The sequence below is a fragment of the Erithacus rubecula genome (assembly GCF_903797595.1).
Source record: "Erithacus rubecula genome assembly, chromosome: 6".
NCBI classification, from domain to species: domain Eukaryota; kingdom Metazoa; phylum Chordata; class Aves; order Passeriformes; family Muscicapidae; genus Erithacus; species Erithacus rubecula.
In genome coordinates, this window is record NC_136688.1 from 53810575 (window position 1) to 53832418 (window position 21844).

At 40.1% G+C, this 21844-nt stretch overlaps 1 protein-coding gene across 1 annotated transcript in view; it reads right to left on the bottom strand.

Moving 5' to 3' along the window:
- The window catches only part of BRF1 (BRF1 general transcription factor IIIB subunit), a 168790-nt gene that overhangs the window by 122512 nt on the left and 24434 nt on the right, over positions 1-21844 (bottom strand). The window contains exon 3 of the mRNA XM_079308257.1: positions 4597-4770. Within this exon, the coding sequence (XP_079164383.1) occupies positions 4597-4770 (174 nt within the window). The remainder of the gene's footprint in view (positions 1-4596; positions 4771-21844) is intronic.

The window sequence follows — 21844 nt, forward strand, 5'->3', positions numbered from 1 at the left end:
CTGCCCAGCTCAGAGCCCCCCATCATCAAGACTGATCAGCTTTACTGGAAGGAGAAAAATCTGCCCTGAATTTACCTTCAGAGGCAAACAGAGGGATATTTACACAAGATAGCTGGTGAGGGAACTTTGCAGGGTCTCTTCTCATGTGAAAAAGGATTTATTTACTATGCTCTGACAAGACAGGATTTGGTTTACAACTAAGGGTGCATTTTTTCAGAGAGCTTCAAAGGAAAAGAATAAATAAATAGTATAAAAAAGGTGCATGTGTGTGGGATAAAAGACATTTACAATGTAAAATGCTGCTATAAAAGACCCTAGGTGGTAGCATTGGAAAATACTCCACAAGAGTGGACAGTTGCACAGTTTTTCTAACCTCTGTGTACAGTAACAGGATTACAAACAGAATGAACTGTTCCTGGATTAAAACAAACTGCTATCCCACCTGGAAAATCCTGGCCAGGCTGTCATTGTTCCTGAGTGACCCTGGGGCAGCCACAGGTTACAGCTGAGCCCATAAGTCACTCAAACACCCTGCCTGGCTCTTCCCAAGTTCCCTCTCTCAGGAACAGAGAGACCAGCTAAAGCGCCCTTTGTTTCCATTCTAGCATGTGTAGGGGTGGAAAAGCTGCTCAAAACATTACAGAGCAACAACTGAGGGCTGTTACTATTCCAAGAAACAAATTAAAAGCCAGAGTCTGAACTGCCCGGAGCGCTGGCAGTGCCAGACAAAGTCACGTCACTGGAAACCTCAGCATCACTCAGTCCCTGGGAGGGGGACAGCAGGTTCCATCACACCTGAGGGCTGAACAACCACTGTCTCAGTAAGATGTGCTTTTTGCATTTTATCTCCTCTTCTGACACTGATAATACAGACACATCGACACATTTTATACAGAGAATAATAAATTGAAGTTTTTATAGGCGACTCATCAGAAGGATGAAACACCTCCCAGATCCAGCTAATAGTTAGCAAGCTGTTTTCCCTGGAAAACATTAACACTGACAAGCAATAAAGGAAGGCGAATGAAAAGCTATGCCAAAGTGGCTGAACTGTGGGGGCTTGTGTCACATAATCTAATAAAAACCATAAACTGATATAAAATCAATTCACATCTCAAATAATATATATAAAACTTTCCAAAGATTGCAAATAAAAGCTGCTCTTCAGTTAAATAAATTTTTATTTTCTCCATAAGTTCTGGAACTATTTTTTGAGATAAAAATAATTTGAGTTACCAGAATATTTTGCATTTTTGCATTAATTAAATAATGCATAAGAACTAAGGAGAACATAATGTTTTCCTATTTCAGGCTGAGGTTTATTCAGGCATAATTCAGATTGCACTAGTAGACTTGGCTACAGTATTCTTCACATTTTCACAGAGGCTGGCTGGCGACATGTACATTATGAAAAAAAGAAGAATAAGCAGATAACCATGTCAGATAAATGCATTCCACGCCCTCAAACTGAACTCACAGACACAATTAAATTCTCTTTTCCCTCTCCAAATGCTTCCCACTCCTCTGGTTCTGCCACAAGAACACAAGATTTTTTGTCACTTCAGTCCCTTACTGCATCTCCCTGTACCTCCCCAGGCATTTTTGCTCTTCTACCATGCAGCTTTTTAAGAAATGATGTCTTCCAGTGCTAACACCATTCTGTTCCCAGGTAACATCTCTTGCTTCCACAACACCCAAGTCACTCAGATAATTCATTTGGTCCACCCACTCTCAGTTCTGAGGATGTTGCTGCCCTTCACTACTCCTTCCATGTCACCTTTTTGCTCTACAATACTTTCACCAATCCTCAGCCTTTAACTTCCTTTTCTAAATTTCTCCCACATTTCCCTGTTAGATTTCTAAAATTAACACAATGACAATGAACACTTTAAACTCAGGAACTCGGCTGAGCAGTGTATTGAAATGTTGAAGTGTTAAAAATACTGCATGTCCTTCTCACAGAATTATCCAATGTACTGCTCCTCTTTCCAAGCCTTACTTGGCACCTTCTCCAGAACACCAAAACCAAGTTCATTACCCTGAATATGGATTTTAATCCTTGTTCAAACACTTTGTCACAAAGCTATCATCTCTACACCTGCTCTTGGCCCCTCTGCTCCAAATGCCCTGGGAACAGCCCTGCCTCCTGTGGGCCATGTCTGCACTGCCAGATGTGAGCTGGGAACAAGTAGAACATGCTGATAATTATCATCATAATTAATCTATGGAGCCTTGAACACATTCTAATTTCAAAGGTCAGCAATTTGCACCCCTAGCCCTCGGGTTTTCAAGCTTCTCATTAAAGGAAAAGGTAACAGAAAAGGAATTTGTATTTCAGTGTTGAGAGTCCATTTTTTATTTGGGTTTTGTTTTTTAAACTACACTGGATTTTAAATAGTAACAGAAAACAAAACGAAGTAAATAAGCAAACGAAACCACAGTGGAACACAGGCAGAAGCTGAATGAACTCCCTCTCCCAAAGTGAGAAAGGTCAAATTCTTATTATCAACTACAAAATAGATTTTTTTTAAATAAAAGCACTAAAAAAATTTAGCAGTATGGACATGCACAACAACTTTTTCATTACCAGGTAGCACAGTAACTGTGCAAATGAAGGTGGAGTATTACTGATATAGAAAGACAGACCTTATCTTTGCAGTTTTATTCATACTTTACTCCTAGTATTTTATGAGAAGTACCACACAGAACATTATCTCCACTTAACAAGGAAAGCTGGGAAACTCATTTAGGTATTTATTAAGTGTCAACCAGGCCAGTACATCTTGCACATAAGTGAGATACATGCTGAAATAGTTTAAAGAAGGTTAAAAAACAAGTAAATTATTTTTGCTTTATTTGTTTCCTCCACATTAGTTACACTTGCTGCACAGATGGCTGTACATTGCAGTGCACCTATCTGCCTCTTACAGCCCTCATTTCTTCAAATGCTTTTTATCACTATCAGTGGGGAAAAATGTATTTGCATATTACAGCTGGGCTATCATTCAGAAGTATCAAATAACAACTGCAAATAAATTACTTTAAACATGACATGAGCATAAATATAACACAGAATCACAAAAGGGATCTTAGAGATAATTTATTTTCAACATCCCTGCCATGGGCAGGGACAGACCAGGCTGTTTAGAGCCCAACCTGGCCTTGAACACCCCCAGGAATGGGGCAGCCACAGCTTATCTGGGTAACCTATGCCAAGCCCTCAGTTCCCTCACTGTAAAGAATTTTTTAATAGCTAATCTAATCCTACCCTCTTACAGGCAGTTACCCGGAAGATACATTATCAAAATATTGGTAACACCTTAAAATCAACACTGTTTTTATAGCAGTGATAGAGTGGTACTGTTCAAAGTTCACATGGAGACTTCACAGCAGGAAAAACCAGTGTTATAGGCAAGCCTGCCTTTTAATTCCATTATTTCTGCAAAGCCACATTTTTTAAACATGCAAATACAATGGCCACAACATTACTACATGATCTGAAAGCACTACTTTTAGAATACTGAATCTAGTTTCTGAAACTACAAAAAAAAAATCATCTAAATCTTAAAAGGAAAGCTAAACTGTTCAACTGCAAAAATATAGAATGAGAGCAGCAATCTGGAAAAAGCATCAAATTAGAATACTGAAGATGTGGACATACTATTTTAAAGTAAAAAGGAACTAAACACAGAATTGTAGAATGATAAAATGATAGAATGGTTTGGATAGAATGGGATTGGAAGGGGCCTTAAAATACATCCAGTTCCAATCCCCCTGCCATAGGCAGGGACACCTTTCACTAGACCAGGCTGCTCAGAGCCAGAGCAACAGAAGTAATTGTTTGGTACTAAGCTCCAAATTCCAGCAGCTAAAACACAACATAAAAGAAATAAAAAATATATTTAAAAATTTAATTTGGATGATCATCAGTATTTAAAGCTTATGTGGGTCTTAATTAAGTTCCCCAAGACAAAAATAGGGATGGTAAAGGAGGGACCAGTTACTTGGAATCCTGTCCTATGTGTGCACCTCCAGCCACTGATTTCCTGTATGATTTTTGAGCAAATTTCAGAATTTATCAAACATCTTTTTTTTCCAAGAACTAAAACAAGAGTAATACTGTCCTTCCTGCAAGTATCAGAAGAAGGAAATCCAAATATGTTGATGGAAAACCTACTGGAACTCTAATCTGTTCTTTTATGCTAACACTGCAGGAGGTTTGGGGTTAACTGTCATTTACTTTAAAAAAGAAAAACAAAATAAACAAGAAAATACTCCATAAATAATAAACCTTAGCAAAGTAGAGGGAAGTACAATTTTATACTTGAAGCAAATGTTGCAAAAAGAAATTCAGAGTTATGATGAGAGGCAGAGTGACATTTATAGCATTAAATACTAAGTAATGTACATTTAGAAAGGGAACAAATTTACTTGAACAACAGGAAACATTCCCATTCACTTCACTGTATAAAACCAACAATGACCAAGTTAGCTCTTAAACACTTACCTTTTCACATTTTGAAACAATGCCTAATGGGATAGCAGACTTGCTAAGAGTCTTTTATTTATTTACATTTTATAAGAGTGAAAGGATACGAGGAGTTCCTTCTGTCCTACACACCAGGTAGAGACAGGCAGCAATGATGTGGGTCCTCTTTCTGCCACGGGTTAGATGTTTGCTCACAGCCATCTTGAAAAAATTAAAGGCAGTATCCAGACAATGCTGATTGAGTTGAAGCTGGTTTCCCAAGTGGTGAATTTGACGCTTCCCTAGAAAAATTAATGTGGAAAAGAAAAGCTTAACAATGATACAGTTAATGTACTTTTATGTTGGGGTCTGTTAATGTTGGGCTTTCTTTTAAAGACAAAATTAAGGAGGCATTTTGGATTTCATCTCTTTGTGAAATACAATGACCTCTCAAGTTTCAGGAATTATTTAGCCTCAGTTCCTCAGGACAAAAAAAATAAAAAGCCTTGTTTTGGACTGCTAAAATTGAAACATATGCAATCAATGAGCTCTGGAACACTAAGCCACAAACATCAGTCCCACAGAGGATCCAAACCATAGCCAAGACTTCTCAGACAAAAGATTATGCCCCTCTCCCTTAACATCATTTGCTAATTAGCACTTGATTAGCTGTAGCCAAAAACCAGAGGTCATTATGTGTTTGACATTGACGTGCAAACAGAGAATTTTGCTGCAGCTCTCCAAGAAGTGATGGAGTTTGCTTTTGCTCTGACCACAAATGAAGTCCACAAGGAAAGAGCTCTGCTCCTGGCTTGCCCATGATCCCAGAGATGGGAGGCACTTCCTTCCTCCAAACACGTGTGCACCCCAGCCTTCATTTGAGGCTTGTCTGCCAGACTACTTAGGTTAGCTTGTGGCTTCAGGAAACAAATGTGCCTTCACCCTCAAATAAAACAATAAAAAGAAAAAAAGTGTGTTTGGGATGATTCATGGCAGGAAGTGGTCCAGCTGCTGGGACAGATGCGGGAAGCAAGGTCCAATCTGTCCCCACAGCTCCAGCTTCAGAAGAATGTGCCGAAAAGACAGCTAAGAAAAGAGATGGGGGAAGTCACGGGGAAAGCAGAGCACTCGAGCTCCTCAGCATACGGGGTCAGACAGCCCATCAAGAAAAATCCTTTAATTCAATGTGCTGGGCAGATGTTTCCAGCACACGTATTTACAGGAAACTCATCTGCTCCCTTCAGAGATGACAGGAGCAGCTTGTGGAAGGGGCACAGAGGTGCCTGCCATGCCCACCACTGCCCACAGGAAGTGATGGCAACCACACAGTGCTTCCCAAAACACCACAGAGCCTGCACAGACCACACATCTTGATTTTATACAGATCCCTACACCATATCGCTAATAATATGGTAAAAACACTTCACTCTGAACAATCTTTTGCCAAAGATGCTGGTTTTAACAAGAAGTGACTCCAGCCAGGCAGCTGGGGTCAGCAGGACTCCAGCCAAACAGGAGCTGCCACAAAGCAGCAGCTGCTCCTTCCTGCACACGAGGAAATTACTGCACTCACCACCAAGATAAGGCACATTGGTCAGCCAGGTGTAACATGTCTGGATGTGAAGCAGGAGCAGAGGAAGGATCCATCACCCTCCATGGGAGGTGTGGGCTTGATAAGCTACTCAAGGGTAATCCAAAGCCCATCAGGTGAACAGATTTTCCACTGCCATCAGCAGGCCCTGGACTGGCACTCACCAGCCTCAAACACAAATACTACATCTTCCTAAAATTAAGGTACTAACTAGCACTTAGTCTTTCCAGAATTTTATATCATACTCTACAATCTGTATGTTGCTTCTTCTGTCCCTAAGAAAAAGTCAGTTTAGACTCATTTGGGAAAAAGAAGTGCACTTGAGTACTAAACACTCATTTTGCAGTGGCAGCAAGCAGCTTCCCTTCAAAAACAAAGAACATACCAAAAGAGGGTAAAAAGAATAACATACAGGAAGATACTTCTTTTTAATTTCTTTCATAAGCTATTTTCACCCCTGAGCTGCTCCCATCCCCAAGCTCCCATTAATATTCTGAGTATTTAACCTTTTCTTAATTTCAAATGTTGAAATAGAATTAATTCATCATAATCCATCCTAACAAAACAGTATGCTTGTTTGAGTAACATATGCATTTTTAGCTGAGCTCTCCATCCACCATCGATATTTTAAGGTAGAATTACTTTAGAGGTTATTGTCTACTGAAAAAATACCAAGAGATCTAAGAGAAATGTACTTGTCTACTCAAGAAATGTTATTTCTCTGAATGTTTTACTCAGACTTCTGCAGACCAAAGAAGGTTTTAATTCTGTATGCTAAGACTCCCTCAAGCTGCTCTGTGGTATTATATCAGTCATACAGTTTGTGGAAAAACAAGACAACTGTTACACTGCTGCTTATCCCCAAAAAGAACAACTTAATTCAGGACAAGAATCTTCCTTGAAATTAAGTGTATCTTGATGACTAACTTGGTTTTGTCCTTATTTGTGAGAAGAGAGAAAGAAATGTACTACTTATAGCATCATCTAAGATAAACATTTACATTCTGTAACCAGTCTCCTATTTACTAAAGAAAGATCAAAAGCTTTGTTGTTTCCCCATCACCACCTCCGCCCCTTGAATTTAACATGACAACAGAATTCTATTTTCCTGGTATCTTATGTAATACTAAGAAAAAAATAGCTGGAAAAGTTAGCATTAGCAATTGTGCTTCTAGATTTCTCTACAGGAAACTTCAAGATACCTTTTACTCCTTCTGGTTCCTTCCCAGGTTCAAGAATGCACTCACAGAGTCCAAGAAAAGGCAGATATCAGCTGGATGGGTGTCACCCCAGTAGTGCAGTACACAACCAAGCCATTGTAGAGTGCCCTCACCCCAGTCAGATGACAACCAAATGTATGTCATTTTGTGACTTCTAACCTTTTCTGCCTAGCTGGCCAGTATGACATTTCCAGAGCTGAAAAGTGTGTCTCTATAACATTTTATTTAACTATAAATACAGAGATTTAATCTGTTGGTATCTGAAGAGCAGATGTTCATACATAGAGAAATTGGGTTTAAGAAAACAACCGATCAAAATAAACTCTCTATCCAATGCTCCATTTACTGCTGACAAACAAGAAAAGAGTCCAAATACTCATTCATACTGCCAGTCCTGTACATGAGAAGCCCTCAGAACTGAGCAGTGGGAGCCTCAAACCTTGCTCATCATTGGGATCCTGCTCCTCCAGCAGCAGGGTCAGTGCAGGGAGGAGCTGCCGAGCAGCTGCAAGCCCCAGGGCTGGGAAAATGAGCAATTCCCTCCAGCAGACCTACAGCACTGCATCATGGCCATCAGCCTTGAACATCCTCCCACTCCCACTGCTGCTCTCTAGCTGGGTGGCATTTACACCCTTGCAGTTGCTGTTTGCCTCCTGTCTCCATCTCTGCTCTGACTGCCAGCGTGGCCCCAGTCAGTCCTCAGGGCTGCCTGCACTGCTGCTCCCACCCATGGTCCAGGGAGCTGCTCCAGCCAGCTGCAAGGATCTGGGATCTCAGCCACAACAGTGGGAATATCCAACACAATGCAGTTTATTAGCAATCTGCTCCACTCAGTGTTCACCTGATTCCATCACAGGGCTACAAACTCCAGTGAATTGGGATTCTCTACTGGATGGAAAAGAACTGATACACTTTAAACCCTGTCATGCTCTGGGTTATAGAACACTCACAATCTTCCTGACTTTCTTGTCCATTTTATCCTGCAGGACAGTTTTTTAAAAATTTCAGTGTGACCCTGCTCTAAAAACCTGCAGCTACAATCTCAGTACAATAAAGGAATATCATCACATGGAACAGTCAGAATTAAGTATTGCATTTTTTTTTTCCAAATTGCTATGAAGAAGTACAAGTTATAACACAAAATATACAGGGGTAAACCAAGTCTCTTAGTAGGTGCATCTCTTATTAGTAATTTGCAATAAGCATTGTCTCTTTTGGGCCTTACAAGTTTTTGACACATGCTGGGATTCTTTTTTTAAACCACAAGAAATAGCACCTTTGAGGTCAAATCTTACATTTCAAGCTGCCCTTGCAATTTAGCAATGGCAAGAAAATTGGTGTCTAAGTACTTTGGGAGAAGGGCAGGGAACACTGTCTTTTTAAAAAGGCAGGACAAGCCCAACAGCAAGGTTTCAAAAACCCTCCCCCTTCCCTCACCAGTAAAACAGTAACAGATTTTCCTTTAAAGAGCAAAAGAACAAAAGTCTAGAAACTACAGAAATTTTGCACTGCACGGAGCACACACCACGCAATTCCCATTTATTTCTCAAAGGCTCATCATGCCATCGGGTGGAGGGGGAGGCAGGGGGAGAAGTGAGAGAAAGAGAGAAGTTTGCACTTCTGTAATCAACACACAAAATCAAGTTCCCAGGCTACCAAGTAGTAAAGTTTATCACGCTCCTGAATCTGCAGCAAAAAACAAAAGGCTCTTTTCAGCTTTTAGTTCCAAGCCTACTAAAAAAAAAGTGTTTCTACCCATCTACTCCCAGCATGCTGAAAGAAATACCATCATCTTCTCATCCGATGCCAACTTCAATGCTTTGAACTGGCACAGCAGACCTGAAGTGACAAGTTCACATAGGACCACTGAACACTACTATCCTTTTATTTCAGATAATTTCCATTCTTTTGACAGAGGAAACAGTGGTTATTACAAAACAAAATGAGTAGGCCAGAAATCACTGTCAAAAAAAATAGAAGTGCAGAATATCTTGCTTCTATTAAATGCTTACACAAGAGGCAGTTGAAAACAAAACTGCAGCTTAAGTTATAAAAGAAGCAAAGTAGAAAAAGAGGGGAAAATCAGACATATTCTTTACAAGCAATTTTCTCTCTTTTATGATCTCATTACTAGAGAAACATCTTGTTCTCTTCCCCTGTGGAAGAGGAATCATACATTTTTTGAACCCCTTAAAAGTCAGTAATGTCAAGCAGCTACAGGTCTACATTACTCTTCTCTGGCTTCTGCCTGCTCATCTGCAGCCCTTCCTTCAGCCTGACAGAGGCTGTGACACTGCTATTGCACAGTACTTGTCAGGCTGAAGCATAAGTTTCTAGGGAAATAACGGGCAGTACAAAGCCAGAGCCTAAATGAATTGTTATTACGATACTAAAGTACATCATCAAAATCCAAGATATTAATTTTCCCCCCTTTTTGCATTTTGCTCAAGGGGCCCTGAAAACTAGGGCTACCTGAAGCAGGGAACAGAGTTATGTTAACAGCACTAATCCTTCTTTTGCAAAAAGGATTGTTATGGTAACAAACACTAGATTCTATTAAAAGGAACATTTTGGATGGTTCTCGCTTGGGTATTCATTTCCAGCATTTGAATTACTTTACCAACTGAATTTTATGTGCAGATTTTGTTGTGCATTCGTGTTTTCATTCCTTTTCTTTCTTTGAAAAGGCTCCCCAAAAAGAACACCAAAAAAAGGGGGAAAAGAGCAGTTTTTATGTGAGCATCCCTGCATGCTTAGTCACATCTTTCAATTTCAGCAACTCCCAGTTCAAAGCCTGAATGAATTTCCTGCTCTTTGCTCCATGCCAGGCTTCTATGTTATTTGTATTACAAATCAGTAAAACAAACAAACAATGGCACAACAGGGACAGTCCAGTGGAGCTACACTCATGAAGGCTGGTCCCAGCAGCCTAACCAAGGGGAGAATCCTGTGATCAGAGACAAGAAAACATTTAAAGGGAGGGAGGGAAGCGGGGCGACGGCTGCAGCGCTCACAGCGAGCATTTCCAGCCACACATGCAATTCTGGGAGCAAGGAACAGCTTCATCCCTGTGAGCCTGTAAGGAAAAAGGCCAATGAGCAGTAAAAGTAGCAGCACAGCAGGACACTGCAGCAGTGCTGACCCAGCACAATAACAAGTTTAATTTTATCAAGGTTAGCTAAGAGTTATTCCAGTAACACCTAATTGCCCGTGAGGAAAGTGATGACCATGCTGGCCTCGTGCCATGCTCTGCCTAACTTGAGCCTAGCTCCAAATCCCCGTCTTGCCAACTGGTTGTGTGGGCACCCCACATCCCCAAACCCAGGCTCTTCCACACAAGAACTCCCCAGCTCTTCTATGGGATGTGGCAGTCCCAGGCTGAGCAATCTGGAGCCCAGGAACACTTGGCTCCACTACAATGGATGCATCCCCAGTGCCTGTGTCACCTGGCAGACCTGCTTCAGGGGCTGCCCAAGGGTACACTCTGTTCCTGTTATCTCAGCAGAATAAAACAGTTCCTGGCCCTTTCCCTGCAACATTTCACCAACTGTGCCAGCAAAACTGCTTGTGGTAATGAACAGAAAACCAAACCAGTAAACTGACCTGTGTTAAAAATAACCTTGTGAAATAAAAAAGACTTAATCCAGACCTGTTTACTGAAGGATTGATGCCTCCTCTTTATCTCTGTAGGGCCAGACCCAGACTATCTGAGTGCAGAGACCTGTATTCAATTTCTCTGCCTGCTGACAACAATCCAACCCATCTATTTTGCCTCCCATGAGAGCAGCCCATCTACCAGGTGCAGGTCCCTCTGTCCTGGTAAAGCCCTTCCAGAGCACATCAAAGGCACATTCACTCATTCAGCTTAAGAGAACAACCATGCATCGTTAAGATTAATGCCTTAAAAATTCAGATGGTGGTCACTGCTGCAAACCACTTTTTAAATATTTGATACTAAGCTACTTTTCTTTCACCTCGAAAATTTGCTGTTAACATCTCTTCTCAGAACTTAACCGTACTTCTTTAAGTATTCATTCCCTCTAAATTGGCCCCCGTATTCCATTAATGCCAAAACAGGCCTGCAAAGCACCCACAGAACTTCTCCCACCCCCCTCCTCAAGCACGTTTTCCATTCCCTGATCCTATGATACCACTCCCACATGGAGAGCCTCTTTGCATACACAGTAACTAACCATTTGAATTAATTTGTTTTAACCACTCTGAAAAATCTGGCATCGCAAGTGACTTTCTGCATGCAGTTCCTGGAATTCTGCTTCCCTCACAGGTGGCACTACCACTGCTGCCATTTCATTCCCATTATCCATCTAACTGCTACCCACACTTAACAGACTAGAAGCCATACGGCTGATGCAGAGGCTGCACTTAACCTATTGCTAATCTTGCTCATCATCCTCAAGACAGCAGCTTGCTCATTTCTTAACCCTGCTTAATTATTCTCTTCAGCACAGCTAAAGAACTGCTTGCTCACAAAGTCCTTACTGAACTTCATTTAAGGTGTCACGTTGGGAAACCATAGTCAAAGCTGACATTAAAAGCAAACAAAAGCAAGAAAACTCCAACAAAGCCCTTATCTGTTGATTCACCATCATTGAAGGAATTGGATCACAACTGTTTTAAGTGAAGCTAAAAGCCCAAGCTGTTCCTGCAGACAGCATTCCCATCTCCAACATGACATTTACATGGCCACACACTGATACAGATGAGGCAATTTGCAGTGCTGAAAATCAACCCAAACAACAAAAAGCTGAATTTTCATTTGGACCAGTTCCCTCATGTAACTCATCAAGCAGCCCCCCGAGCCCTAACGGCGGCAGAATGTGGCAGGGGCGAGGAGAAATGCTGTCAGCAGCCACATACACGTGGATCAACTTAAAGCAAATGTGAGACTGGAGCCTAAATGGGTCAAAGAGAAAAGTACACACTATCCCTGTGCTTCCTGCTGCTTCCCTGCTACTGCTCCCAGCCCTCACTGCTCCTCCTGGACTTACACAAATGTCTGACTTAGCACAGTTTAAACAAATGCTATCGTGTTAATTAGTTATTTGTCTATTAGAATGATTCAGGTCATTTCAGATTCATTTTGGAAGAAAGTAAATAGGGGATTTTTTACATCCAAAAGTTTAGCTAACTGAATTTTTTTACTTGCCGAAGATTTGCAGCTGTTTCAAAGTTGAAACAGCTGGAAAGCTGCACTACTGGCAAGAACTGTGAGCACATGTATGATTAATGTGGCATAACCCTTACCTGTCTCACATTAAGGGAACTGGAAAGAAAAAATTAAAATACCAACAAGAACTTTTAGATAGTGGTAGCTTTTAGACATGCAGGATTTCCTTCTGAAACCACCACCAGTTAGCTCTTGCTTTAATCTTCCTCTGTATTGTTTGGACAGCGATTTTATTTTTTAAATTACATTTCAAAGGACAGTTATTCTTAGAGATTTTTCTATATCTCTCTACATGTAAACCTTTTCCCTCACACTTATCAATTACCAGTTGTTACTCCGTCACAACAATAAATGGAACATTTCTGCTGTCACACAGCATTACTGCTGATCCAAGCACTACCTTCAACCCCCCAAAATCATTTTTACACCACTGCAAGAGTAAAAAAGAAAAATATTAGCTCATGACATAATCTGACAATATTGAAAAGAACACATTTTAAAAGTTTTAAAAACCTGCAATTCCAGCACTATGAGAATTATAGAATTTATACTTTTACAATGTAGAAAGCATTTAAGTAACATGCAACTGCCGTCTATCTACACAGCGAGAAAAATTAATGAAAACAGCACAATATAGGAAAAAAATTTCCCTACCAATTGGTAAAAGTTACCAATATCTTTAAAGCAAAACAGAAATGAAGACTGAACACAAAGGGATCCATTGCTGCAGTGGAAAACTTTGCAGATGCGAGCAGCATATAAATCAGTGCAGTGTTATCTGCTCGCTGACAGCAGCTCTCCTGCCTTCCCTGCAGACTGGGCTTTCACAGGCACACCAGAGTGAAAGCTGACAGGAGCCATTTCTCAGCCTGGCAAACACCACGGAGGCCGACAGGAGCTCCGGGAGTCACCGCGCGTCTCCCGGACGAGGGGGATGCAGGAGCTGATGGCATCCCTGCCAGAATGCCACTGAGACCCAGGGACAGGAGCAGAAGTAATTGAGTTACCACAGCTGAACAATTACCACTTCCCAGCTGCACTGCAGCAGCCATTAGATAAGGTCACACATGCTAAGATTGTTTAAAAAAACCCCCAAAAGCAACCTTCCTGTTTAATCCATATTCCCTGCTATAAAAGCCAGTCCAGCCTTTCCCTTTTCCTGCCAAGAGGCGCCTGTATATCCCTGCGAACCTTCCCTGCTTTCCTTGTCCACCTTTAATACTAACCTTTTATAACATGCCTGAGCATTTACTTGTTCCTCAGAACAATCTTCCTCTGATAGAGTTCAGCCCTGCTCCTCTGCACACCAGTTGTTCTGTCAAAATACAACTGTTAGGGGGAAGTTATTTCCACTCTCCATCATCCAACTGTGCAGGCAGGCAGGACCATACAGACAGACACCAATACTCACTCTGCTCTCAGCCTCTACTTAAGGTTGCTGCTGCTTCCTCAGGACTGAAAAAAAATCTGTGAGCCCAAAGCTACTTTTGGGCTCTGCTTTTCATTGTGGGAGTTTGTTTTTAAGGCTTCAGGGTTTTCTTTCTTTTCTCTTCCCCTATAGCTCCATGTTCACATCTAGCAAAGCACACTTTCCTCCCATCCAGACCCTACCCAACTGGCAATCAAAGAAGATGACACAGTCATTTTCCAAGTAAAAATTTCATAAATATCAACTAATTGGAAAATTTCTTACATCATCAAAAAGCATGGAAATACAGTGAGAAGGCATCAAGGTAAAAGGATGCAGAGAGAAGTAGTTGAGGGGGTGAAGAAAAAGAGGGAGTTATTAGAGATATCAAAGGGATAGGAGATAAAACATGATCTAAAAATGGAAGCAGAAAGAGAGAATTGAAATCAAGCAGGGAAAGGCACAGAGCTGTTACAAAAGCAAGAAAGACTGTATTAGGTTAATACTTATTTAAGGTATTTTTATATGAAGCTGACGAGTGGTCAGATACTTATTCCTTTATACAGAAGGGATAAGAAGCCTGTCAGTTAGGTAAGACAGCATCAATCTTTATCCAGGCTGCAGCTAAAGAATTAAATTCTGCCCTTAGCTTGTCCCTGGCAGCTGAGTCCATCAGCTACAGCATTCATGCAAGCAGTGTGATTCTGCAGGGGCTGCTCTCCTTTAGCACCACAAACGGCCTATTTAGATCAAAGCTACAGCTGCCCTTGGTAATTGCACCTCTGTCCTGCCCAGAGATGATGGAAGACATTATGGACAGGGCTTCAGCCTCAACTTTGCATTTCCTTCCTTTTTAAACTGAGCATAACTGAAGGTTGCCACAAATCTCAGTTTAACCATGTAGCGAATCGGAGATGCCATTTATCAAGTCAGTCTCTCGTGGTATCTACTTCAGCCTGGAGTTGGAAAGAGATTTATGTTCAAAGAGAGAATGCACATATTTCAGGAACAGCCTTGTATTTCTTTAAACAATAACATTTATGTAAGTCAGACACAGACTGGTTCAGTATAGAATTAAAACTACAATACCATCCACATATTTCTAGAGAGCCAATGTGGCCCTCTTAGAAAGTATTTGACATATCTGAAGAATATTTATCTTTATGTTTGTGATGCCTTCCATTTATATGAGGCTACTATTTATGTATGGGATGCCATATGTCAACAACTGTTTGGGATGAGGAAATTCTCATTAGATTTTGTTCATCTCCTCTGGAGCCCTGATCACCCTAGAATAAAAGATTAAGAGCATGGTTGGGAAATAGGAGGTGGATGTTTAAAGACCCAGAGACTGAACTTAAAACCTTCACCTAATTATCAGACATGATTTGTTAAGAGAAAAGCAGATCACTAGACCTCTGGAAGATGAGGGAAGTTTAAGCCATAAATAGATACAAGCATGAGTTCATGCCTAAGGGCTAATAACATGAAATTAAAGGAAAATGTAAGCACTATGTTAACAGGACCTTACAACAAAACTCACTGGACCTCATAATAGTTTCCCAAGGGAACTGGTGGAAGCTCCCACTGCTTGGAACATATGAATCCAGTAAGGGCAAAACACAAGAAAAATTCATTATATGGAATGATGCCATATAAGAAAAATGGGCTAAGATGATTTACTAGGTTAAAGGAAGTTTTTATGCTTTTTGCAAAACCATAACCTTGGGAGCGAGGCTGCTTTGCATGACAGAATCATTCTGTATTCTGTGTGTACAGAACAAGGGGAAAAAATCCCTCCACCCTTTCCTCCCCAAACAGCTACCACTGCTGACTTGTCCAACAGCCTTCAGCCTGCTCAGTTTGATACAGATCAACACAGACCAACTGTCAGACACACAGAACAGCCTGACCTGGACAGCAAAGATCCACCTGCTCAGGTTTCTGCCTCTTAAATTTTTTCTTTCCAGTCATCACTCCATTCTAGTTTTCCTAAATTAAATATTTATTAAATTGGCATTAGTTATTTATTAAATACTGTATTAACAGCACATCCCACAAAAAAAAAAAAAAAAAAAAAATCTCAACACTTGTTCATGCAACAAAATCTGAGAAATTTTCTCCATAACCAAATCTTAAGACAACAACTTCCTTTGCTGTTCTAGATGATCTACTTACCTCCTGTGTGCCTATCTTTAGTAGTTAAAGAAAATTTTAGGTAAGCACAATTACATTTTTTTGCTCTTTATGTGCTGAACCTCAAAGATCAATTACAACAGGGCATTTTCTGTGCAGCCTGACTCCAAGATAGGATGTGAGATCATCCATTAAACATACGTATCCAAGACTAGATGCATTATTAATTCCTTTTCCTCTAGGTAATATGGTATGGTGAAAAATAGCTACCAGAGAACATACTGACTACTAAAGACTTAAACAGAAATCAGTGGGTTTATGTGATGATTGCTATGCAGCAACCTAATGGATCTCATTAAAGCAGACATGGATTCTTCTCCCCTGATACTGACACTGCTCCTACAGGATCCTCAACACAAGAAAGATTATTGATTGCAACAAGCCCCCAAAATAGTTCTGAGACAAGCTGAGAGAATGATGTCTCCAATTTAACACTGTTCAGGTCTGACTATAGACAGGTCTAAATTTCACAGCATTTTCTGATTGGTGAGAGAGTGAGATTGAGTGTTTAGAATTTTTTTTTTTTATTTTAAATAAACTGACTATAAAACATAACCTTCCTCAGAGCTTCAATCAGGCAGGTGCTGTGAACACCAAAATGAGCTTTTTCTTTGACTTTGTGGAGTTGTAATCAAAGAAGCTGCCTTAAGGAATCACTTAACATCAGCATCATCTTGAACCTAACTAACATATTGCTTCAATACAGTCCACAGAGTAAATTCTATTTACTGACCTATTTCAAGATCCACAAAAACAAACACTTCAATCAACTGCCTGACTCAGACCAGTTTATGCTACAAGCAGCTCCACACTGAAGGCCTCAGAAGTTCTATTGCTACATTAATCAGCCTCAAGGACCATGTTTTCCCTCTGCAAAACAATTATAATCTGGCCCTTCCCACCTTTTGTATTTCACTTGAGTGTTACAAAAAGCAGACAGGCTGATGAAATTCTACCTGGCTTTGTGCAAGATAATCTTACATCCACGTATCCATGTCCCTGGCAGCTACAACAGCAACAGCACACCCCAAAGTTCCCATTTCTCTATGGTGAAATGCCATCCTACTGCACTGTCCTACAACAAGAAGGTGCTGCTCTGTTTAATCCAGCCTTTATTATCTTAAGCACTCAGCTCCTACCGAAGGCCATGCTCCTATGGATGGGAAGCTGAACTTGGCACAATCAAACATTTCTGAGGGCCTGAAATCAACTGTGGTGTTATCCTCTAGGAGCAGTGCCTGTTATCATTTTGAAATCAGAGCACTCAAACTTTAACAGCATCTTGTTGCAAGTGGCTGTTATTATGTCATCTCCCTTTTATGCTTCCTACAGACTGAATCAGGAATGGATATCTGACACAAGGATCCTTCTTAGTTTAACAGGGAGTGAGTGCTTCTGCAGATGGAAAACCACACACAATTCCTTATGCTGAGCCATGGAGGCTTGTGACAGCCCTTGACTTCTGCTGCAAAATGCAGAGGACACAATTAACTCCAAATCTACTTTTTTAAGAACTTAATTTTCATTTCCATGTGACACTCCCGTATGCTCCCCTTTATCTTCTGTTGAAGTTTTCTTAAGATACTGAATTTGGTATTTAATATTCAGTGTCACTGTAATCTCACAACTTGACTTTGCTAGCAGTACAAATCAGTCTTTCTCAGAAATCCAAAATAACCTCAAAGCTTTTTTTCCCCTCTATGTCAAAGAACCTTGATCAACATCAAGTTTCCTCTTCTTCTTAAAGCTGGGATCAAACACTGCAATGATCTCAGAAAGAAATTTGTCATACATGTCAGATCAAAAGTAAAGAGCAATGTTGGGGGAAACAAACTGCCCACATGTGCAGTAGGAAAACCGTGTAGCTGATGGCAAAAAGAGCATTTGAGCACCACTGCAATCCTGGAAAATGAACATTTTTTTCTATTCCCAGTTCCCCCAGATCTATAATAGGGTGCAAACTACCCTTGAGGAAACCATCTGCCATCAATGCATGGTGGACTCACCATGGACAGAGAACACAAAGAGACAGAAGCATGTTTATGATCCACAGGATGTCTAACAACTTTATTTTGACCAAAGCTACAGATACCCATTTGCTCTCAAGAAAGAAGCTGGCAGCAAGCAAGAGTTAACTTTTAGTATAGGGCCAGCTGGAATAACACAGACCACTCAGACAACAAACGTCACCTCACAAGCACCCTGGATTTGTTCCAAAAATCACTTGAAAAGTGGTATTCTTTCTTGACACGCTCAAGGACTGATTCAGCTTGCACCAGAAACAGTATTTTTTTTTCCCAGTGCTTGTCAGGAACCATAGTTTCTAAATCTACTTTGAGATGCCTTTGAATAGTCTCAAGATACACGTTTTCCCACAGTATCACTAAGCAACCTTGTAAATTATTTTCCTTGTGTTTAAGTTTAAAAACAAGATTTCATGTAGCTAAATATGTCAGATTATTTCCCCACCTCCTACTTTCTAAAAAGAAGAAATCTTTAGATATACTTTTTTAAGGTGGAAAGGGACTGTATTTCCAAAGCTAGTCACCCACATTAGTATTGCTATGAAATCACTTACAAGATTTCTGCTGACATTCAATAATTTTATTTCTAGCTATTTTCCCTGAGCTTTCACAATGAGGGAGCAAGCAAACATAACACCTGCCTGGATTTGGCAAGCTGCATGGGGCTCAGGATATAAGGCAACCCCTTTAAAATCTTCTAATTTATAGATGATGATTTGCTGACAATAGGACAGCTTCACGTTCACCTTTGAAAGTGAGGATGAATTTGGATTAACAAATTGTAAGGATTCATCTCACATTTAAAATGGAGGCTGATAATTAGAGAGGAGTGAATGATAAATTAAGAGCTATTAGTGATTTACTGCATTTTCATATAAAGTCTGTCTTCCTCTCCTCACTCCACAGTAAACATAGGGTAAAAAGCAGGAGAGGACACACAGAAACCTCAGCCTGAAGACTAGAACACTTCCAGGGATGGGGCAGACACAAATCTCCAAACAGCATCAGCCAGTGTCTTACCACCCTTAAAGGAAAGAATTTGTTCCTAATATCTAATCTAAACCTAACCTTCTTCAGTTTAAAGACACTCCCCTTTGTCCTGTCACTACATGCCATGAGCATCCATCTCCTAATATAATTTACAAATTGTCTTTTCCCATGTAGAAGTTTTTCTATGCATCTGAGCTTGCATGTACATGCACATGTGCCCAGTGGAACCAGAAATGCATCACCTGGCTCTGTTAAACTCTGGAAATAAGTACCAGGATGACTTTTAGGGATGATCACCCAAGCTCTAGCACCTGCTTTGAGTGTGTCTGGAAACCACAGCATTTATGTCTCCCTTTTAGACAAGACAATGTGATGCTTTCTGAAAAGGAAGGACATTGAAGGTGGATTTGTCTTTTACATCAATTTTGTAATGACAGGAAACAAGAAACCTCAGGTTCCTCAGTTCTATATTGTTATCAAAAAAAACCCTCAAGCCTCAAACCAGACCTAATGGCCAGTGTCTGCAGAGCAACCCACTCTCAGAAATTCATCCTAAGTGGATGGACTACAAAGCAAAGTAGCAAATTCATGATTCCTACCACAAAAATGCAGAGTGCCTTCCCTGAATACTGATTTAGAAGAGCAATCAAGTAGCATATCTAAGGTACAATGGAAACACTAATCAATACATTCTCTCTGAGGAATGACAGCTATACAGGAGAAGGTGTGGGTGTAATTCCTGTACATCCTAAGTGATTCCACAAATCCAGCTCTGTGTATACCTCAGAAACTGGAACTATGATCCTAATCTGCTTTCTTCATATTATGCATTTCATAATATACTACCCAAAAGTACAAACAATCAACTGACTGAGTGGCATTGGGGCACATAAAGGAAGAGTATACAGCTTTCTTCTAAAAATCCCATTCCTAATTGATTTTATTAAAAAATCATTTATATGCTCATTCAGGTAATACAACTTCTTAGGGAGTCACACATTTGGATATAATTAGCCACTTTTTTTGTGGCATTCAGTGCTAATGACCTTTCTTTGAAGAAAGATCCATGTTTGATTTTTCTATTGTTCAAACTTAAGAGAAACCTCTTTGGGTTGACAACGCAGGAATCCTCTGAACTGAATTTAAACACCTAAGCAATCAATGGCCTTTGCAATTAATTTTCACTGTGTTTGTTTGGGATAGCTTTGTTGTAACAGCATGAAGGCTTTAAATCTTGGTGATTAAAGCTTTCTTCTAGGTACATACTTGGTGTCCCAAACAGTAATATTAGCCAAGCAAATACAGCTCCTGCTGACACCCAGGGCAGGTCCACACAGCATGGATCAATACCAGGCTTAAGTATGCTAAACCCAGCTTGCTACACTGGAGCCTGGGTTTGAGGAGATCACACTGTACTTCTCTCCCTCCTTTTTAAGTGTCATTTGCTTATAATTTCTAATAGAAAACAAAGTTAAAAGAAAAATCTCTGTGTAGGAAATAATAACATTCATTTTTCAACTGTTACATTCTTAATGTAGACAATTATATCTAAAATTACAGCAATAATAATGCCTTCAGGAGGGGGTATGCATTTGAGAATTCTTCCCCCTCCTGCAATTACTTAAACTTCCTTCATTTCTATCTACATGTTTAGCACTACTTAAGTTTTAATCTAAGCAGCCTAGTACTTAGATGTTTTTATTGTCCAAAATGATTCAATTATTTGAGTACAAAGAAGGGGAAAACATCTTCATCTAAAGGAATAGTTTGAAACTTTAAACTTAGGATTTCCCATTCCACATTTAACCATAAACAACCAGTTCTGCAAAGCCTTAGGAAAAAAACAACTTTCTTTACAACTCTAATTACTTTACAACTACTGAAGGAAAAAAATTACTACATTTTATAGATATGTTGCAAAGTTTTTTCTCAATAAGAGAAAAAGCATTACATTTACTGAAGACATTTGAAAGGAATTGTGCATTAGAAGCATGGATTTCTTTTTTTAAAGGGAGTCTTTCCTGAGCAAACTGTTCTTGTCCCTCCAAATTCACCAGGTTAAATTACATCTCATTCATGAAACAGGTTATGTCCAGCTTATGAAGAGACATCACTCTTCAGCCTTTCATCTTAATTAGAAAATTCAATACTTGCATATTATGCTCCTTCATTCCTTATTGCAAGTCTTCATAATCAGCACCCAAGAAGGAATCACACTGGCTACAGCCCACACACCCAGAATCCAACCTCCTAAATTACCCCATATAACATTTTTACATCAAACATGGTCATAAACCGTGTGAGAGAAAATTCTGCTCTGAGCAGCTCTCACAAGAGCAAACCCAAAATTTTCAGGACAGACTCTACTTTAAAGACATGGCTAAAGAAAGAAATTCTCTTTCTCACCACTCCTCCCATGAAATTACACTTGAGAAGTACAGCAATGGCAGAATTGAAACTTAATTTCCAGGCATGTTTTGAGCAGTGTGTAACAGCACCACCTGGTGATTGAGGCTGCACAGGATTTTCAACACATCCACTAAGTTAAGGCATAGTCATCAGCACAGAAGAACAGCTTTTAAGCCTGGTTGTGTATAATTTGTCTCTTTTTTCCATTAAAAATACATGCAGTTTTTACAAGCAAATGGTAAAATTTTGTGATTCTGTTGAAAAATTAATCCAACTCCTCAGACCTAACATCAGCTGACTTCTGATGGTAAGTAAGGAAAATTCTTGACATAGGAACATTCAGTTTAGTA